The sequence below is a fragment of the Neodiprion lecontei genome, chromosome 3 (assembly GCF_021901455.1).
Source record: "Neodiprion lecontei isolate iyNeoLeco1 chromosome 3, iyNeoLeco1.1, whole genome shotgun sequence".
NCBI classification, from domain to species: Eukaryota; Metazoa; Arthropoda; class Insecta; order Hymenoptera; family Diprionidae; genus Neodiprion; species Neodiprion lecontei.
In genome coordinates, this window is record NC_060262.1 from 19,658,595 (window position 1) to 19,675,840 (window position 17,246).

A 17,246-nucleotide genomic window follows, 5' to 3' on the forward strand; every position below is an offset into this window, starting at 1 on the left:
GGCCAATACGAATTGTCAAATAGGCTTTGAAATGAGTTGTTATCCGTTGCAAGATACTGGTATTAAATTTCATTGAATGAAGCATGATGTCCACTTCTGTTTGACTGAAAATCAACACCTCAGAAATACAGTATCCTAAACCCTATCCTTTGGCCGATCACACTTAAAAATATTTTAATAAGTTTCTCCTTATAAAATTTCTGTCCCCACACCAAGTGAAGTAAACATGAATGTGTGGAAAAAGCATCTGGGTATACGGGCAATATATTTTCATGATCTAGTTTCATCCATAATCCGTTATTTCGAAAGCGAGGAGTTGTGCCAAATAAAAGATGCATTAAAACATTCAAAAAATGTAAGACACGCGGTGTCGAAGGCAATCCAATGGCCCTTTTCGTTTGAGTACGAACTTTCACGGAGAGGCTAGGCAATAGTGGTCCCTGGTCAGTTAAAATCTTTAGTTTCTTCCGGGCCCCGTAGAAACCCGGCGAATGCAATTGGTGCCCTAGGCGCACTCGCCACCCGTTAAGTACTCATATAGGACGCGTGATGTGTGAATCATCGTCCTTACTATCGCCATCCGGCGAGTGACACAATCCTACAGATCATTCGTGTATTATTTCTTCATTTTTTCCACCTTGAAAGACCCGAGAAGAAAAATGTTGCGATGATAATTCGTTCGCAATCTATGGGAAGCTGGAAGTGATTCATGTGTGCATATACAACACGCATGTTTACGAACGACTGCATTTAAAGTAGGATACGGTTTATCGCGTTGACACACATATTTTCGTCGAAGGCGCACATTCGACTCGTCAGCGCAACCAGTCACTGAATCACAATGAAATGACTCGAATTGTTGTTCGACGTACTGTCTTGCACATGATAATCAAACGTTGATTACGTTGTTGAATGAAAAATCCTTTTATTTGTTTGTTGCAGGCCAAACATTTGCAGGACGAGGCATACGAACTACTGTTGCCCAGGCTGGACCAAGAAGCCCGAGTCAGGCCTGTGCGTGATTCGTGAGTAATCATTCGTAGATAGATGAAAAGTGAAGAGAAAACTCAATAAACTAGAATAATACTGTTAATACGGAGAAGTGAAGAAATGACACGATTTGCGTTAGAATAGATTTTCCAACCTACCGTCGAAATTTGAAAATGAGTACAAGTGTGCCAAGCGTTTCGTTTCTTCAATGTTTCAGCGGTGTGTTCGAGGCGATGTGGAGTACAAGGTAGATGCATAAGACCGAACATCTGTATGTGCGAGAGTGGAACAGTGGCCTCCGTCTGCAACACAGTGGGTCAACGCAAAGGTGGGTGCAAGTACTGTGACTTGCTACTTCAAACACGAAACTACCAGCTTCTATTCACGGTTCCGAGTACTGCTCACACTGACAATGTAGATTGGGTACAACCCAGTACAACTCAACTTCAAATGGAGATATGTAGCCTGTGATCCATCGCGGACGCTGATAGATAGAGGCATCGACGGAAGACATAAATACCGACAGATCAGTGATTAATCAATAAAATTTTTTCTTCTGAATCGGAGCCGTTTCATTCCGTTGGTCCTCCGCTAGGCCCGTCGAACGAGGCGGTGGCGGGTATTCCACGAATCTTTTAGATACTGTACCTTCGGCACATTGCAAAGAATACTAAAGATCGGGGTGGGACCAGGTGGACATATAAGTGATACTTGACCTGCACTCGGACTAGGTTTTCACCAAGTACATTCGATCAGATACGTAAACGAGAAGGCAGAGCAAGCAGAGAAGGGCAGGACAAGTTCGTATCTTGTTCGAGACGCCTACCAGACCGTCTGGTCTGCCTACAGAAGTCAATGCCTTCGTCGGTTCGAACCACATCAACAGGCTTACCGTAATCACGCGACGGTGACCTTTCCCTTGGGATGCCTCGTGCCATGGGATTTTTAGGGCAATGGAACTTTTGCAATTCCGGTACGAGCTGGTGAAGTGGGTTCCGCAAGCCAGCGTGTCGAGTCGGCGAGTAACGATCGCAATCGTGCGGGGGAAGTGATGAACCGCACTGCGGCTGCACCGCGTGCATTCCATTTTGAATTCAATACAGAATGAATCAGCTGATTTTCAGCTCGATATTGAACACGGCCCGATAACCATCGTCTTGTCGGAAAGCAAACAAGTCATCAGGGTCTCTCAACGCACTTGTAAGCGCCCCGTCGTTCGCTTCCATCAGCCGGTAAGCTGCGCTATTAGAACTCGTGCTGAGAACCTCACCCACCACTCGACCAAAGGGCTGATTTATCGTGCGACTACACACATGTAGGAACAGAAGCGAGCACCTTTGAGAATTCTAATAGCGTTTCACACCCTTCACGCACTGTCCATAAATTATGACGTAAGATCTACTACCTAACGGCCGATTGAGAATTTCTTTATGAGTATCTCGGCGCGTGCTTTACACATGTGTAATTTACACGCGTGATTATGTACATATGCGGATCCCAATACTTGAGGTAGAAGGTTTGAGATAGATTTCTGTTCAAATACGATATCACGAGCTTAGCTGAAATGGTAAACAGACGGGTTTCGGGATTCTCGTTGATTGATCTTCTCGAATGAAATATGTGTACTTCCTGTTTCTGGTACAGCCGATATGACATCGTAATGAACATTTACAAACAAATTTTTGGTATTTGACCGGTAGAGTCCGCAGAGAAGGTTGTCCGTCTTGTAGAAATGGCTGTTTCCTTCGTCAGATAATAACACGCGATATCATCGAATGGATCTCTACACTCCCAAATCACTCCCATTACAAGTAGTCCCGTGTGAATAGTATTAGACAAATCTAAATACCGTGTATACGTGTCAGAAGGCTATACAATTTCTTGTTTTAATTTGGAAGGGCCTACGAATGTTTCAAAATTTCAAGAAGCTATTGGAACATTTTTATCGAGTGAGAATATGGGAATTCAATTTAATGTCTCTAATCAGAAACCCTAAACTCAGCCGTAGGTTCAGAGTTTTACTTCTCGGAGTATAAATCAAACGGCAACAAATAATTAGCATCCGCCCAGTTGTAATTAGACTTCGTAAACGCGTTCTAATGTACCTACTTCACACACGCATCAGAGGGATGGAGTATACGTGCGTTGATCTACCGGGTGCAGTTCAAAGTTAGAGACGGTTGTGTGGGTGGGTCGGAGGTGTGCGTCCATTGGCGTAAGTAGTGCATACTTAAAAGAGCACCTGTGAACGGGCTGGAATGCCCACGGGACGGACACGATCTGATTATCTATACGTACAGTGATTACGGCAATGCAGGCCGTCTATCTTGAGCAAGAGTATGAGCTCCCCGGGGATTCCGTCGTAGACAATCGAGGTTTTTAATCGTTCTAGATTACCGCGAAGTATGCCCTCGATGCAACGGGTTTTTTACTCCCGTGCTTGGAACAGTGTCTTGATAGTTTCGAAAAGTATAAACGCATGCCTACTAAATGAATCAGAATCTAGTCTTCCATCAGTACCCAAAGTGAAACTTTGTTCGAAGGTCCATACACCGTCTACGAGAACGGGGATGGAAACAGAAACGGTATTATCGGCAGCGGTAATCAACGTGGAGAAGGTGGCTCTTGCAAAGCCCAGTGCATCCATGGTAACTGCGTGGACGGCAGCTGCCAGTGCAGGCCAGGATACCAGGGTGAATTTTGCAGCGAACGTGAGTTGAAGACATGCTTGATGCGTCGAGAGAGAAACTCCGCACTGCAGCCGCACACTCACCACCATTACTTTTCAGCAATTTGCAGAGAACCGTGCCTGAATCAGGGCCGATGCATTGGGCCCGATCGGTGCGCTTGCATCTACGGTTACACGGGCCGTCGGTGCGAGACCGACTACAGAACTGGACCCTGTTTCACGAAGGTAAGAAATGGTCAATGTCTCGCCAGTCTTCGCGGCGTTGTGTGCACTCGACAATTGTGTTGCGCAACTGTCGGCAAAGGATGGGGTCATCCCTGCGAACGGTGTCCAATAAGACTTGAATGCGAACCTGGATACCTCAAGACAAACCAGGGAAAATGCATTGGTAAGTACTGAAGATGAAGAGTAAAACATTCCGGAAGTTTCATGTAGAAGAACGCAGTCTAGTATGGGAAGGTTTTTTTCTTAAGTTTCGATAAAACTGAAAATTACCTTCCATCAGAGACACGTTTGTAAATGAAGGTATTATTTAAGTATTCCAAAGCAGATGATATATGAATGATTCGCATCAAACTGAACAATTTTGAATCTGTTGTTCAAACTAATTCATGAGTGCTTAATGCCTCGTGATATTTCTGCGACATACACTGTTCTTTTGTACCCTAATAGACATCGATGAGTGTGAGGCGATTCCGGGACTCTGCGAGGGCGGTAAGTGCGTCAACACCCTAGGTTCGTTTACTTGCGAGTGTCCCCAGGGTCAAGTGAGAGACGAAGAAACTAATGCCTGCGAGGATGAAGACGAGTGTCTTCATGAAGGGATATGTACTGACGGACGATGCGTCAATACTGAAGGTGGATTCTACTGTCTCTGTAATCCTGGATTTATTCAGAGTCAGGATCAGCAGTATTGCATCGGTGAGTAGACCTGCACTTTGACGGTCTATTGATTTTCGCCTGTGATCCTGTTCCGTGCGAATGTCCTAACATTTTTCACAGACGGACGTCAGGGCCTCTGCTACACGGCGGTGAACAGAAATGGCCAGTGTAAGAATCGGCTCGAGATTAGACTCAGTAAGCAGGACTGTTGTTGCGGTAAAAACATGGGCAGAGGCTGGGGTGACTTATGCTACAAGTGCCCAGCAGAGGGAAGTGGTTGGTTATATTCCATACAGACCTAATTGTTCTGACGCGGATCTTGCAATTATAAAATCACATCTTAACTTTCAAACTGACAGACGAGCACAGGAAGCTGTGCCAGGAGTCGGCGAAGTACACACTCGACGAGTGCGCGATTAGACCAGGGATATGCGGAAATGGTAAATGCACTGACAAGACGGATGGATACGAGTGCCAGTGCTTTCCAGGATATGAGAACAAGAGGGGCAGCTGCGTGGACATCGACGAATGTCGTTTGGGGAAGTGCAAAGGAGGAAACTGTGTTAACTTACCTGGAAAATTCGAGTGTCATTGTCCTCCCGGGTTCGTCGTATCAGGCGATAATGAATACTGCACAGGTCAGTAACGGAAGCATGGTTTATTGGCCGGTAAATAAATAATGAATGACGGAATTGCATCATCATATTTCCTGGCTTCCAGATCACGACGAGTGCCAAGATACGGGCATGTGTGCAAACGGTCGGTGCATAAACATGGACGGATCTCACAAGTGCGAGTGTAACGACGGCTACTCATTGTCACCAGGGCAAAATGCATGTGCGGGTAAGTTACGTTGATGGATTCGTTCATCAGAGCATGAAGAAAAATCCAAATGAAACCTATTCACGCATTGTTTTTACATTACAGATATCGACGAGTGCCTGGATAACCCAAGGATCTGTCTTAACGGAAGATGCGAGAACACGCAAGGGTCATATCACTGTGTTTGTCAACCCGGCTTCACCGCATCAAGAGACAACACCTTCTGCGTGGATATGGACGAGTGTGTGTCGGGGATGTGCGATAACGGGAAATGCGTTAATATGGAGGGTTCTTTCAAGTGCGTCTGCGACCCTGGCTTCCGCCTTGGACCCGATCACAGGCACTGCATCGGTAAGCAAATCGGGAGTCGTTGTTCGTTATCTGAAACCGTATTTTTGGCGACGTTCACGGCACTGATAACCCTGACATGTTGTTGCAGATATCGACGAGTGTCAGAGCCAGCCATGCCACAACGGCCGTTGCGTGAATACTCCTGGAAGTTTCTGGTGCGAATGCCACGTTGGTTTCAACCTTGGTCCCGAGGGAAGGTCTTGTCTGGGTACGTATTCAGTTTACTCCCTCACGGAAGAGAACCCTCCGCTTGGGTGTAAATTCGCACCCTCAAATTTTTTCTTATAGGAATTTAGCATTATCTATGAATGGGGGTGTGAATTGCGCCCAATTTGGTTTTTTTCGGTGAGGGTTGAAGCTCTCGACTCCCTTGTCTACTATGCCTCACACCTTCCGCCGAGAGACAACCGTAATTATCTTCCCACAGACACACGAAGAGATTTGTGTTACTCCCAGTACAGGGACGGCCAGTGCTCAAATCCAACCTCCACTGCTGTCACCAGATCCAGCTGCTGCTGCTGTACGGTTATACTTGGTCAGCCAATGGCTTGGGGTAGCAATTGCCAGCCGTGTCCTGTTCCGGGCACGAGCGAGTTTGATGCTCTCTGTCCCCATGGATCAGGGATGACGTACAATGGCGATGGTAAGTCTTAATCGTAGATCAACAATATAGATGGCAGAGGTCAGTGGCCAAAGGTATACCCTGTAGACTTGCCGAATTTCAGACATAAACGAGTGTGCCCTGAATCCTAACATTTGTGTGAACGGTGGCTGCGAAAACCTGATGGGAACGCATCGCTGCATATGTGACACTGGCTATGAAGTAGATGCAGCGGGCAAGCTATGCACGGACATTGATGAATGCGCGTTGGAAGAAACTCTCTGCAGTGGCGGGCAATGCCGAAACACCCCAGGAAGTTTTCAGGTATAAGAGAATGCGCTAAATATTGTCATTCCTGATCCACGAACGATCAATGAGCGGCACCCACGAATCTGATAGTCAATATCTAATCCTAATACAGTGCACCTGTCCAACTGGCACCAGGCTGAACACCTACAACCAGATGTGCGAGGACGTTGATGAGTGCCTGGAACTCGGACCCGATGCTTGCATCAATGGCATCTGTATCAACGGTCAGGGATCATACGAGTGTATGTGCAGTCCCGGATATATACTCGACAACACTGGACACATATGCATAGGTTCGTGCTCCTCACTTTCTGACAGTACGTAGCGAAGTTCGAACGTTTTACCCTTGAACGCCGCGCTTTATCGCCCAGATAACAGAAAAGGCACCTGCTGGACAAAGATGGTTCATGGACGGTGCGAGAACAACCTTCCACGTCTTACCCTGAGGTCAGAGTGCTGCTGTTCGGTCGGTCTAGCCTGGGGAAGTCCGTGTGAGAAGTGCGATCACTCTCTGTGCGAGTGCTCCGTAGGCTACGCGAAGGTTGACGGAAAGTCATGCACCGACGTCAACGAGTGTGAACTTAATGCTGGCATATGCAAAGGCGGTGGAACATGCGTCAACACCGACGGTTCTTACCGGTGCGAATGCCCGCCGGGTCTCACCCTCGACACCACGCGTGAGTTAGAAAGACCGCTCTTCCCGCAAAATGAATAGTCAATAAAGATTCGACATTATATTTTTTCCAGAAACAACTTGCATTGACACCAGAGAAGAGTCCTGCTACACAGAGTACAGACACGGGCAGTGCTTGAACTCGATCGAGGGACGATTCTCTCGGAGTCTTTGCTGCTGCTCTGTAGGTCGAGCATGGGGTAACGATAAGTGCGAGGCCTGCCCCAAGCCCGGGTCGCAGGCGCGAGCTGAGCTGTGTCCTAAGGGTCCCGGCTTTGGCGAACGGAAGGATATTAATGAGTGCACTGAATTCCCGAACATGTGTGTGAACGGCAGGTGCAAAAACACCATTGGCAGTTATAGCTGTAGGTGTAACCAGGGGTACGCGCTCGACGAAAACGGAATAAGATGCGTAGGTGGGTAAGATGAACATTATGATTGAGGGGGGAGGGTTATATCATCCTCGGGTGTGAAGTATTGTGATCGATATTAATCGTGGACTCCTGTTTCTTTTTTTCTTTTTTTTCACGATCTTACATGTACAGATATTGATGAATGCAGTATCATGCACGGCGTGTGTGGTAACGGCACCTGTCGCAACACCCAGGGAAATTTCCAGTGCGATTGCTATCCTGGCTACCAGAGTAGCGAAATTATGAAAATATGCATGGGTAAGATAACGATCATGTAAAGAACCATCTTTAAACGCTTGCTCGATCACTTTTGGATTAACATTCCATTACATGAATTCCGAATAATGATGCATGAAATCAATGGTTATTTTCACGTTCACCGAAAAACTGCGAAACACACGACTCGACGAATAACACGACAAAGTCTTACCAAGAAATAATCATCAGCTAAACATATAACAACTGTAATACCATAATAAAGAATGAGTGGCACTAATCAATTGCAGATATAAACGAGTGCGAAACAACACCGGGATTGTGCCGAGGAGGTACGTGCGTTAATACAGAGGGAAGCTTCAAGTGTGTATGTCCGCCGGGGCACGAACTTGCTCCCGATAAAGAATCCTGCAAGGATATAGACGAGTGTTCCAGGACCAGTGGTATATGTTCAAATGGCGTGTGCGAGAACATGATGGGAACTTATCAATGTGTTTGCGATGAAGGATATCAACAAACTGGGCTGAAGTCCCATTGCGAGGACATTGACGAGTGCTCCGCAACTAATGGAGGATGTGAAAACATCTGCCTCAACACACCCGGTAGCTTCTCATGCTCTTGCAGGTATACGTACATGTTTATTTCTTTGTCGAGTATACCGTTAGTACATGGCAACTGATCAATCATTTCGAACGTTAAACAGCACCGGATTCGCGTTGAATCTTGATGGACGCTCATGCACAGACGTAGACGAGTGCAAAGGAAATATGAGGATTTGTAACGGTGGAAAATGCATGAACACTTTGGGCAGCTACACGTGCACGTGCACAGATGGATTGCTGCCCGGTAGCGATGGAACTTCCTGCATCGGTAGGATCTGAAAAAATAGTGATAAGCTAAGCTGCTATTCACTCATAAAAATAATCCAATTGTTGAATAAAACATTTTTGCAGACGTTGACGAGTGCGTGTCGCAGCCCCACGTTTGCGGTTATGGTCAATGCGATAACACGATCGGTTCATACAACTGCCGTTGCGAGGAGGGATATTCCGTAAAGCCGGATAATGCTAGAGAAGGGTGCACAGATGACGATGAGTGCATGCTTGATGCGTACACCTGTAGTGAGTTTGCCGACTGCCAAAATACTCAGGGATCTTACTCGTGCACGTGTCAGGAAGGTTTTGCCGGGAACGGGGTTGAGTGCAGGGACATAAACGAATGTCTGACTAACAACGGGGGTTGCGACGCAAACGCTCAGTGTATCAACACCGAGGGGTCATTCAAGGTTGGAATTGCGTAATCATGGAGCAGCAGGAGGGTGAAGATCGAACAACTGATAAGTCGACTAAATTAATGGTTGATTTTTCCAGTGCGTGTGCGATGCTGGATTCAAGGGCGACGGTCATTCCTGCAAGGATTTGGACGAATGTTCGAATGACTCAACACTCTGCGAAAACGGCCACTGCCTCAATTATCCCGGTTCTTTCCGGTGCGAGTGCGAGATGGGATTCATGCACCCTGACGAGAACAACGAGCAGGCCTGTGTCGACATTGACGAGTGCGAGTTGTTCAACAATCTTTGCGTGTATGGTAAATGTGAGAACATATTCAGCATGTTCCGTTGTGAATGTGACGATGGCTACAAGCTCGACAGCTCTGGAGGGAACTGCACTGACATCGATGAGTGCGAAAGTCCTCAGTCCTGCCAGTACGGTACCTGCATCAACACTGACGGCAAATATCTCTGCGAGTGTCCTGCTAATCATGAGCTGGTCGAGGCCGGAAACGCTTGCGTAGGTAGGTAGCGTAATGTGAAGGTTTGCATCTAAGGAAATCCTGACCCCCGAGCTCTACGAATTTCTCGTTTTTTCTGCAGATAGAAGAATTTCCTCGTGTTTCACTGGATACGAAGTTGGCAGTAACAGGCCTCAGTGCATTTTTGACATGTCAGCTGCTGTAACTAAGGCGACCTGCTGCTGCAGTGTGGGAACTGCTTGGGGCAATCGATGTGAGGCTTGTCCCGAATTTGGAAGTGCGGAGTACAACGAGCTCTGCCCAAGTGGTCCTGGTTATCGACCAAACTCCATCACCGTCATTATGGAGGACATAAACGAGTGTGAAGAACACGATAACATTTGTCAGAATGGCCACTGCACAAACACATTTGGAAGCTTTATGTGCTCCTGCGACGAAGGTTACGAACTCGATCATACCAAAACGAACTGCATTGGTAAGATTGTTTGACTTGTAGTGACTTACAGGCTGAGTACCAAGCTATACATATACTGTTAACACATGTATTTCAGACGTTGACGAGTGTAGTCGACATCCTGATATATGTGGCGTTGGACGTTGCATCAACGATCAGGGAAAATATCACTGCGAATGTCCCGACGGTTACATGCCGATGCCTGGAGGAAGTGAGTATTATTAGCAGCAGTAGTCCATTTTTCGTTCGATAATTAAAAATTACATGGATAAGCCGATATTCTTATCACAACAACGTCATACTTTCGTCATAACGGCGTATTTACGCGCAAATTATTCCACAGAGGAGTGCGTTGATATGAGGAGAGAGAGGTGCTATACAAGCTTCGAGTCCGGAACCTGCGACCATCCCATGATGCGGCCACAGACTCGAATGTTGTGCTGTTGTTCAATAGGTGCAGCGTGGGGCAGTCCTTGTGAAAAATGCCCTCGTAAGGGAACTCGTAAGTTCTCAAGCTATGCTCAAACATAATAAAGGTTTTCCACCACGTAGCTGGGAAGTTCGATTTTCGAAATCTGTGGAACACGCGTCAATGAACATAAGTGATCTAACTCCAATTTTATGAGCTGTCAGGCACCTTTGTTCCTCCTCAAATCGAATTTTCCTTGATAGGTGTTAAAAAAAAGATAGCGTTTGTCACGCATACGGGTGGGCGATATCTGACTAGTGTGATTATCATCGCAGCAGTCGCCTTTGCGGCTCACGCTACAAACTCCCCGCTTATCAGAAATTAGCCGCCTTTCGTATTTGCAACACAATATACTAATTTCTTAATTTTACATACTGCCTTATCAACCAATGATCCGACTTCTGCAGAGGAATACGTAACGCTTTGCGGCCGGGAGCCTGGACAGATCAAGAACCCGATAACTAACCACACGGTTGAGATAGATGAGTGTTCCCTGATGCCTACGATGTGCTCTCATGGTCGGTGTCTGAACACTCCAGGAAGTTTTGAGTGCCAGTGCAAGCTTGGTTATATTTATGACGAGGACTCACATCAGTGCATAGACCAGAACGAGTGTCAACAGGTTCCGAGCCCTTGCCGCGGTAACGCTCAGTGCATTAACGAGCAGGGTTTATACAAGTGTCTCTGTCCGGCCGGATACAAACTTGGGATCGATCAGAGAGACTGCGTTGATATCGACGAGTGCTACGAGAACCCCGGCGTTTGCAGTAACGGGGTATGCAAAAACCTGCAGGGTAGTTTCCAGTGCGCTTGCAATCAAGGGTTCCAGCTCACCCGAGACAGGGACTCTTGCGTTGATATTGACGAGTGCAAGCGCAGTCAGAACGTATGTAACAATGGATCGTGCATTAACACTCTTGGAAGTTACAAATGCTTCTGTTACGAGGGATTCAAGCTTGGTCCTAACAATGACTGTGAGGGTAAGTAGTATTTGGGTATCGCTACCAGATTAAATTTCACAGTTTGAGTTCAGATACTTCGAATATGAAACAGTGGTAGGTTAATGATCATCGGCAAAGACAATCGGCAATATGCCGTTCGCATTTGTAATATGTAACTATATCGTTAAAGCTGAGATTAAAAAACTGAAAATGAATTCCTTGGGTTTTTCAGACGTCGACGAGTGCAGAATTATGCCATTCCTGTGTCGAAATGGAAGGTGTCGTAACACGGTCGGTTCATTCAGTTGCGAATGCGCTGACGGCTACGTCTTAGCGCAGGAAAAACAACACTGCCGAGATATCGACGAATGTCGCGAGGTAAGAATTTCAATTTCATCGTGGCGATGGCATGACGTGATTAAATTAAATATTCATCTAATTTCAGGTGTCAGATCTGTGCCCACAGCCAGGAAGATGTCAAAACCTTATGGGTTCTTATGTCTGCCACTGTCCACCGGGATACGAGCTCGATGAAACGAAGAAGAGCTGTCTCGGTTCGTATTCATTCATCTCGCTGATTATTACTCTGCAATATTGTGCGTACGCGCTCGTCTTTATAATTGTTCATACTCACCCTAATCATAGACATTGACGAATGCGCCGAGTCGGAGGATTTCTGTGAAAACGGCCGATGCATCAACACCGAGGGAGGTGTAATCTGTGAATGTCCAGTGGGGTATCAGCTCAGCGAGAAGATCGACTCTATGAGGTGTATCGACGTTCGGGAGGAGAGGTGCTACGATGTTTTCAGTAGAGGTCAATGCTTGGAACCTCGCGAGGGAGGAATTACAAAGAAGCACTGTTGCTGCACAATGGCAATGGCATGGGGCCGTTACTGCGAAGAATGCCCCGTAGAAGGAACTGGTTAGTAATACCGGCATTCGAGATACGTACGATAAATCAGAGGCGTATCTCTTATACAACATGATTTGAATTCCAGAGGAGTTTCAGAGATTGTGTCCTGAGGGTCCAGGCCGGGACGACCTTGGGATTGACCTCAATGAGTGTCTCTTCATGCCAGATGCCTGTGTCGGTGGCGATTGCATCAACACTGATGGGTCATTTAGGTGTGAGTGTCCACCTGGGTACGTGCTCGATGCCTCCGGAAAGAAGTGCGTCGATGACAACGAATGCCTCAATGTCCAGAATATTTGCGGCAACGGCACCTGCACCAATGTTGACGGAGGTTTCGAATGCTCCTGCAATGAAGGATTCACACCTGGACCCAATCAAGTATGTGAGGACATAAACGAATGCCTGGAATTGGGAAACCAATGCGCATTCAGATGCCACAACGTCCCAGGATCGTTCCGATGCATATGTCCCTATGGATACGCTCTTGCCGCTGATGGTCTCCACTGTATTGGTAAGGCTGTAATACGTGCTTACTTCAATCAACAACGACGAGTCGTATTTGTAAAGTAATGCAAGCAACGGTATATTTTAGACGTGGACGAGTGCACTACCCCGGCAAACAATTGCAGATTTGAATGTAAGAATCTGATTGGAACATTTATATGCATCTGCCCACCCGGATACCAAAAAATCGGAATGACAGATGAGTGCAAGGATATAAATGAGTGCGCGATAAATTCTGGACTTTGCCGTCACGGATACTGTCGCAATATCGATGGTGGGTATCGCTGCGATTGCTGGGAAGGATTTGAGCTGAGTCACGATGGAAAGTCCTGTATTGGTAGGTGGTGATCAATTAATGTACTCAATAATTGATTTGACTTGAGAATGCTAATGAAATTGACTCTCCTGGCTAGATCGCAGATCCGGCTATTGCTTCCAACAAACAATTGGGGGTCGTTGCGTAACGCGAACATTTGACCAGCCAAAGGTCACTAAGGCCGATTGTTGTTGCACCATGGGAGCCGCTTGGGGATCACATTGCGAGATGTGTCCATCACGTGACTTGGATGACTATAACGAACTCTGCCTCGAAAAAGGATATTCGGTGGACGGTCAAGGTATACATAATGCGAACATAGTAATTATACACAGGTCTGAATGTTTGCGGAAAATAATAGCGAGTGGTATTATTTAACGTATCAACTTTTAGACATTGACGAGTGCAGAACGATCCCTGATCTCTGCAGAAATGGAATGTGTATAAACACCCTCGGATCGTACAGATGCATATGCAACAAGGGATATAAACCGGTTGGATCGGGAACACATTGCGTCGGTAAGACAATCAATCTCAAGGTTATTCATGAGTGGAAACCATCAGTAATTCGGCATTACAGAACCATAACTCACCTTTCAGACATAAACGAGTGCGAGCTGAGTTCGAAGCCATGCAGATACAACTGCCAGAACACAGAAGGAGGCTTTATATGCTCGTGTCCTGTCGGTTTCATCCTGAATCCGGACGGCGTGAGCTGTCGAGACTTGGACGAATGCGCAACTGGGAATCACCTTTGTCAACAAGAATGCATCAATACCCAGGGCAGCTACACGTGCGGATGTCGAGAAGGGTACACCCAGCATGGAGACAGTTGCCACGGTGAGAAAATTCGACATACTAAAGTTTTACGTCAAGCTCTTTAATTCATGTGACACGTCAAACCGAATTGCCCGTTTCCAGACATTGACGAGTGTACAGAAATACCCGGCACCTGTCCGAAACCAGGTAACTGCGTCAACACTCTCGGCAGCTTCCGATGCATATGCCCTAGGGGTTTCAAACTTGATAACACCGGCACCTTGTGTTCCGACACTAATGAATGCGCCGACGACTCAAGCTGCGAACATGGCTGCCAGGTAACGTTAAATTGTCTTTTTCAACACCTACAATCAGCCTGTATCTTATCATATACCACAAGTAAACATGGGCTTATCCTTACGACTTTTGCAGAACCTCATGGGCAGCTACCGATGCGGTTGTCCTGAAGGATTTGTTCAGCACCTCTACTATAACCAGTGTATTGATGAAAATGAATGCAGCGGGTCACCGTGCGGTGACAATGCCTGCATAAATACAATTGGCAGCTACCGTTGTGGATGTCCTGATGGCTATCAATTCGACAATAGTATGCAAGTTTGCGTTCAGGTAAGAAATGCTGAAATGCTCAAGTTTTCATTATCGTTACTGTTATACGATAGCTTTACGACGACTTCACTTATCCCAATAATCAAGTATTAAAAAAAAAAAACAGGTAGCCCCAAATAACTACTGACAATTTTCACAACCACAGGTAAGCGCTGGGTGCGCTGGAAGTCCATGTTCATTCGGTTGCGTACCGAACGGTGCAAACGGATTCACTTGTAGCTGCCCAACCGGGTACCAACGAATTGGCCAGGTATAATTCATACGTATAGCAGTGTATTATTTGGTTCGTCAGCATTACCTTCACAAAAATTTACAAGATACAAGTCAGTGCTGGCTTGAACCGAAAAGTTCTGCTCCGACTTATACATGCGTTTTTCATTGTAAGATCAATTTCTTTTACAGGGTCATTGCCTGTCAACGATAAATCCCCTCGCTCCAGTTGGCGGCGTAAGTGTTGGTGGTATTAGTTATGGCGAGGATATTGGCAATGTACCAACGTATCCAATCAATCCTGATCCTTACCACATACCGCCATCCGACGATAAGATAATATCGACAGAGGGGTGTTTCTCATGCAAGGTATATGCTGCTGAGCGATTAACTTCAGTTTAAGTGATCGTGATAACACGGTGGATAAAATACTGAATGTTACATCACACGACTGATATGCCTTTAGGTGAATGGTAACGGGGGAAGACACCGAAGGGGTGCTCGAGGCAGGTCGATGGCACGGTACAATGGAACGTCGGACATGCAAGAATTGATCACCAAAATGAGAACAAGCAAGTCTCTGTCGAGGAAGCGATCGCGCAAAGTGAAACGACACCATCACGGAGAGGAACACGTCCTGAAGATCAGTCTTCAACAGACGAAACATAGAATGAGAATAATCAAGCTTCAGCCAGCCGTGAAGGTTAGTCATATTCATTTGCATTCAAACGAAAAGGACCAACATTTCTTCAAATTGCAACAAAACACATTTTTAAAAATTTTGAACTAAGTTTTATCATTTCTTTATATGCATAACCGCTGTTGCAGCATAAGGACATCGAGTACACGGTGACTCGTGGTAACGACAAGAACCAGTTTGAGATCGTGAAGAGGCACGGAGTGTGGGCACTGCATTTCCGGAAGCGTATGAAATCGGCGGGTCATTTCCTAGTCGAAATACACGGTCGTCCAGCGAATGGTTCGATAGGGGAAAATGAGATATGGGAAAAGCCATTAACCTTCAGGGTACACCTGATAGTGACCAAGTAGCATCCCACTTGGGTTTAAAAAATGATTAACGTTCGGCACTATTTGAGACGTCGTCTTGATCCTCGCGCATAGGTTTATTATCGCACGGGTTCGCATTTCGTGCGAAAAAATTCATCGGCTTCAAGAAGCTTGTTAACCTGCTTTTCGGCGGTGAAAATTTATCCCCGGCTGCGGGTAATGCGACGAGATCCTGTATTATTAATTAGCTAGAGGATTTCATTACTTTACATTCAGTACAGTATTGACTTTGCCTCTTCGCCTTTTCGATGCAAAGCCGATATTGCACAAAATAGTGGTAATAATAGCAATTATAATGATAATAATGATAATAATAATAGCTAAAGTAATACTATAATAATCGTTGTGTAATGATAAAAGTTCACGCATATAATTAATATCAACAGTGCCTATACCTACCTATATAAGGATAATTAAATATTACTTATACATGTATGCATAATAACGGTAACGAAAATCACATGATAGCGATAACAGTAGTAACTAGATTAATATACTTTTCACCTCTGAGCCTATAATAAAACAAACGCTTAATTTTGCAATTGTTGTATCGAAACCGTGCTGCGGTATAGCAACGAACTTGGAATCGATAGAGCAGGAAGCAAAAATATCTACAATAGAACCCAAAAGATCAATCAGTCATTTAATGGAAACTGTACACCAATATTGAAACGTAGAAAACTTCGTGTAAGCTGTCGAATAAGTCTTATTGGAGTAATATATTTTTTCCCAACACTTTATTACCATGGTCAAATTTGTTTATATTTCACACCACAGAGAGCACTTGACAAAATGCTTCTTTAAATCGGCAAACTGATTGTTTACCTTGATTTATTTAAAAAAAAACTGCTGTTGGATATTCCAATAAATCGTCAAGCTTTGTGCAATTATTAAAAATACACACGTATTTTTATCCGAGAAAGTAGCTTCACGTAGATTGAAATAAAGAATGTGAACTACTGTTGCTGCACTACAAAGCTTTGACGAATTAACATCTTTACATGTTTTTGTGATTTTCCCGCTAACGTCTACCGAGTGTTTACAGAGTCTAGCAAAGACCTCAATCTCAATCGAGTATTTACCAACCCAATACATCACACAAACCACGCGGCGTTAAGTTGCAGCGTGATAAACGATTGCAATTGATCTACCGAAAGAAATCATGCTGGAAAAAAATAATTACATATTCTAATTGCAGAAGAAATTGTTTAGTTTTATCTGCTAAATGTGTAACAATCATTACAACTCAGAACGTGAAAATAGATCACGCAGGTAATTAATG

The 17,246-nt window shown here is 45.4% G+C and overlaps 1 protein-coding gene across 3 annotated transcripts in view; it reads left to right on the top strand.

The window, feature by feature from the left end:
* Positions 1 to 16,879, top strand: part of LOC107227577 (fibrillin-2) — a 42,051-nt gene extending 25,172 nt beyond the window's left edge. For 2 of the 3 annotated variants that reach the window (XM_015668771.2, XM_046735275.1), the window contains exons 3-40: positions 943 to 1,025; positions 1,208 to 1,318; positions 3,534 to 3,701; positions 3,780 to 4,067; positions 4,352 to 4,600; positions 4,682 to 4,837; positions 4,921 to 5,199; positions 5,282 to 5,404; positions 5,489 to 5,734; positions 5,823 to 5,942; positions 6,162 to 6,377; positions 6,460 to 6,659; positions 6,757 to 6,937; positions 7,016 to 7,321; positions 7,392 to 7,733; positions 7,863 to 7,988; positions 8,237 to 8,570; positions 8,650 to 8,816; positions 8,900 to 9,231; positions 9,317 to 9,743; positions 9,823 to 10,176; positions 10,253 to 10,366; positions 10,499 to 10,657; positions 11,032 to 11,604; positions 11,798 to 11,943; positions 12,011 to 12,119; positions 12,211 to 12,489; positions 12,566 to 12,991; positions 13,073 to 13,321; positions 13,398 to 13,601; positions 13,694 to 13,819; positions 13,901 to 14,140; positions 14,222 to 14,397; positions 14,492 to 14,686; positions 14,832 to 14,936; positions 15,089 to 15,265; positions 15,363 to 15,599; positions 15,725 to 16,879. In XM_015668771.2, the coding sequence (XP_015524257.2) occupies positions 943 to 1,025; positions 1,208 to 1,318; positions 3,534 to 3,701; positions 3,780 to 4,067; positions 4,352 to 4,600; positions 4,682 to 4,837; positions 4,921 to 5,199; positions 5,282 to 5,404; positions 5,489 to 5,734; positions 5,823 to 5,942; positions 6,162 to 6,377; positions 6,460 to 6,659; positions 6,757 to 6,937; positions 7,016 to 7,321; positions 7,392 to 7,733; positions 7,863 to 7,988; positions 8,237 to 8,570; positions 8,650 to 8,816; positions 8,900 to 9,231; positions 9,317 to 9,743; positions 9,823 to 10,176; positions 10,253 to 10,366; positions 10,499 to 10,657; positions 11,032 to 11,604; positions 11,798 to 11,943; positions 12,011 to 12,119; positions 12,211 to 12,489; positions 12,566 to 12,991; positions 13,073 to 13,321; positions 13,398 to 13,601; positions 13,694 to 13,819; positions 13,901 to 14,140; positions 14,222 to 14,397; positions 14,492 to 14,686; positions 14,832 to 14,936; positions 15,089 to 15,265; positions 15,363 to 15,599; positions 15,725 to 15,946 (8,545 nt within the window). In that variant the 3' untranslated portion in view covers positions 15,947 to 16,879. Of the gene's footprint in view, positions 1 to 942; positions 1,026 to 1,207; positions 1,319 to 3,533; positions 3,702 to 3,779; positions 4,068 to 4,351; positions 4,601 to 4,681; positions 4,838 to 4,920; positions 5,200 to 5,281; positions 5,405 to 5,488; positions 5,735 to 5,822; positions 5,943 to 6,161; positions 6,378 to 6,459; positions 6,660 to 6,756; positions 6,938 to 7,015; positions 7,322 to 7,391; positions 7,734 to 7,862; positions 7,989 to 8,236; positions 8,571 to 8,649; positions 8,817 to 8,899; positions 9,232 to 9,316; positions 9,744 to 9,822; positions 10,177 to 10,252; positions 10,367 to 10,498; positions 10,658 to 11,031; positions 11,605 to 11,797; positions 11,944 to 12,010; positions 12,120 to 12,210; positions 12,490 to 12,565; positions 12,992 to 13,072; positions 13,322 to 13,397; positions 13,602 to 13,693; positions 13,820 to 13,900; positions 14,141 to 14,221; positions 14,398 to 14,491; positions 14,687 to 14,831; positions 14,937 to 15,088; positions 15,266 to 15,362; positions 15,600 to 15,724 lie in introns of those variants that run through there. The other variant, XM_046735276.1, reaches the window with a different exon arrangement.
* The last annotated feature ends 367 nt before the right edge of the window (positions 16,880 to 17,246 follow it).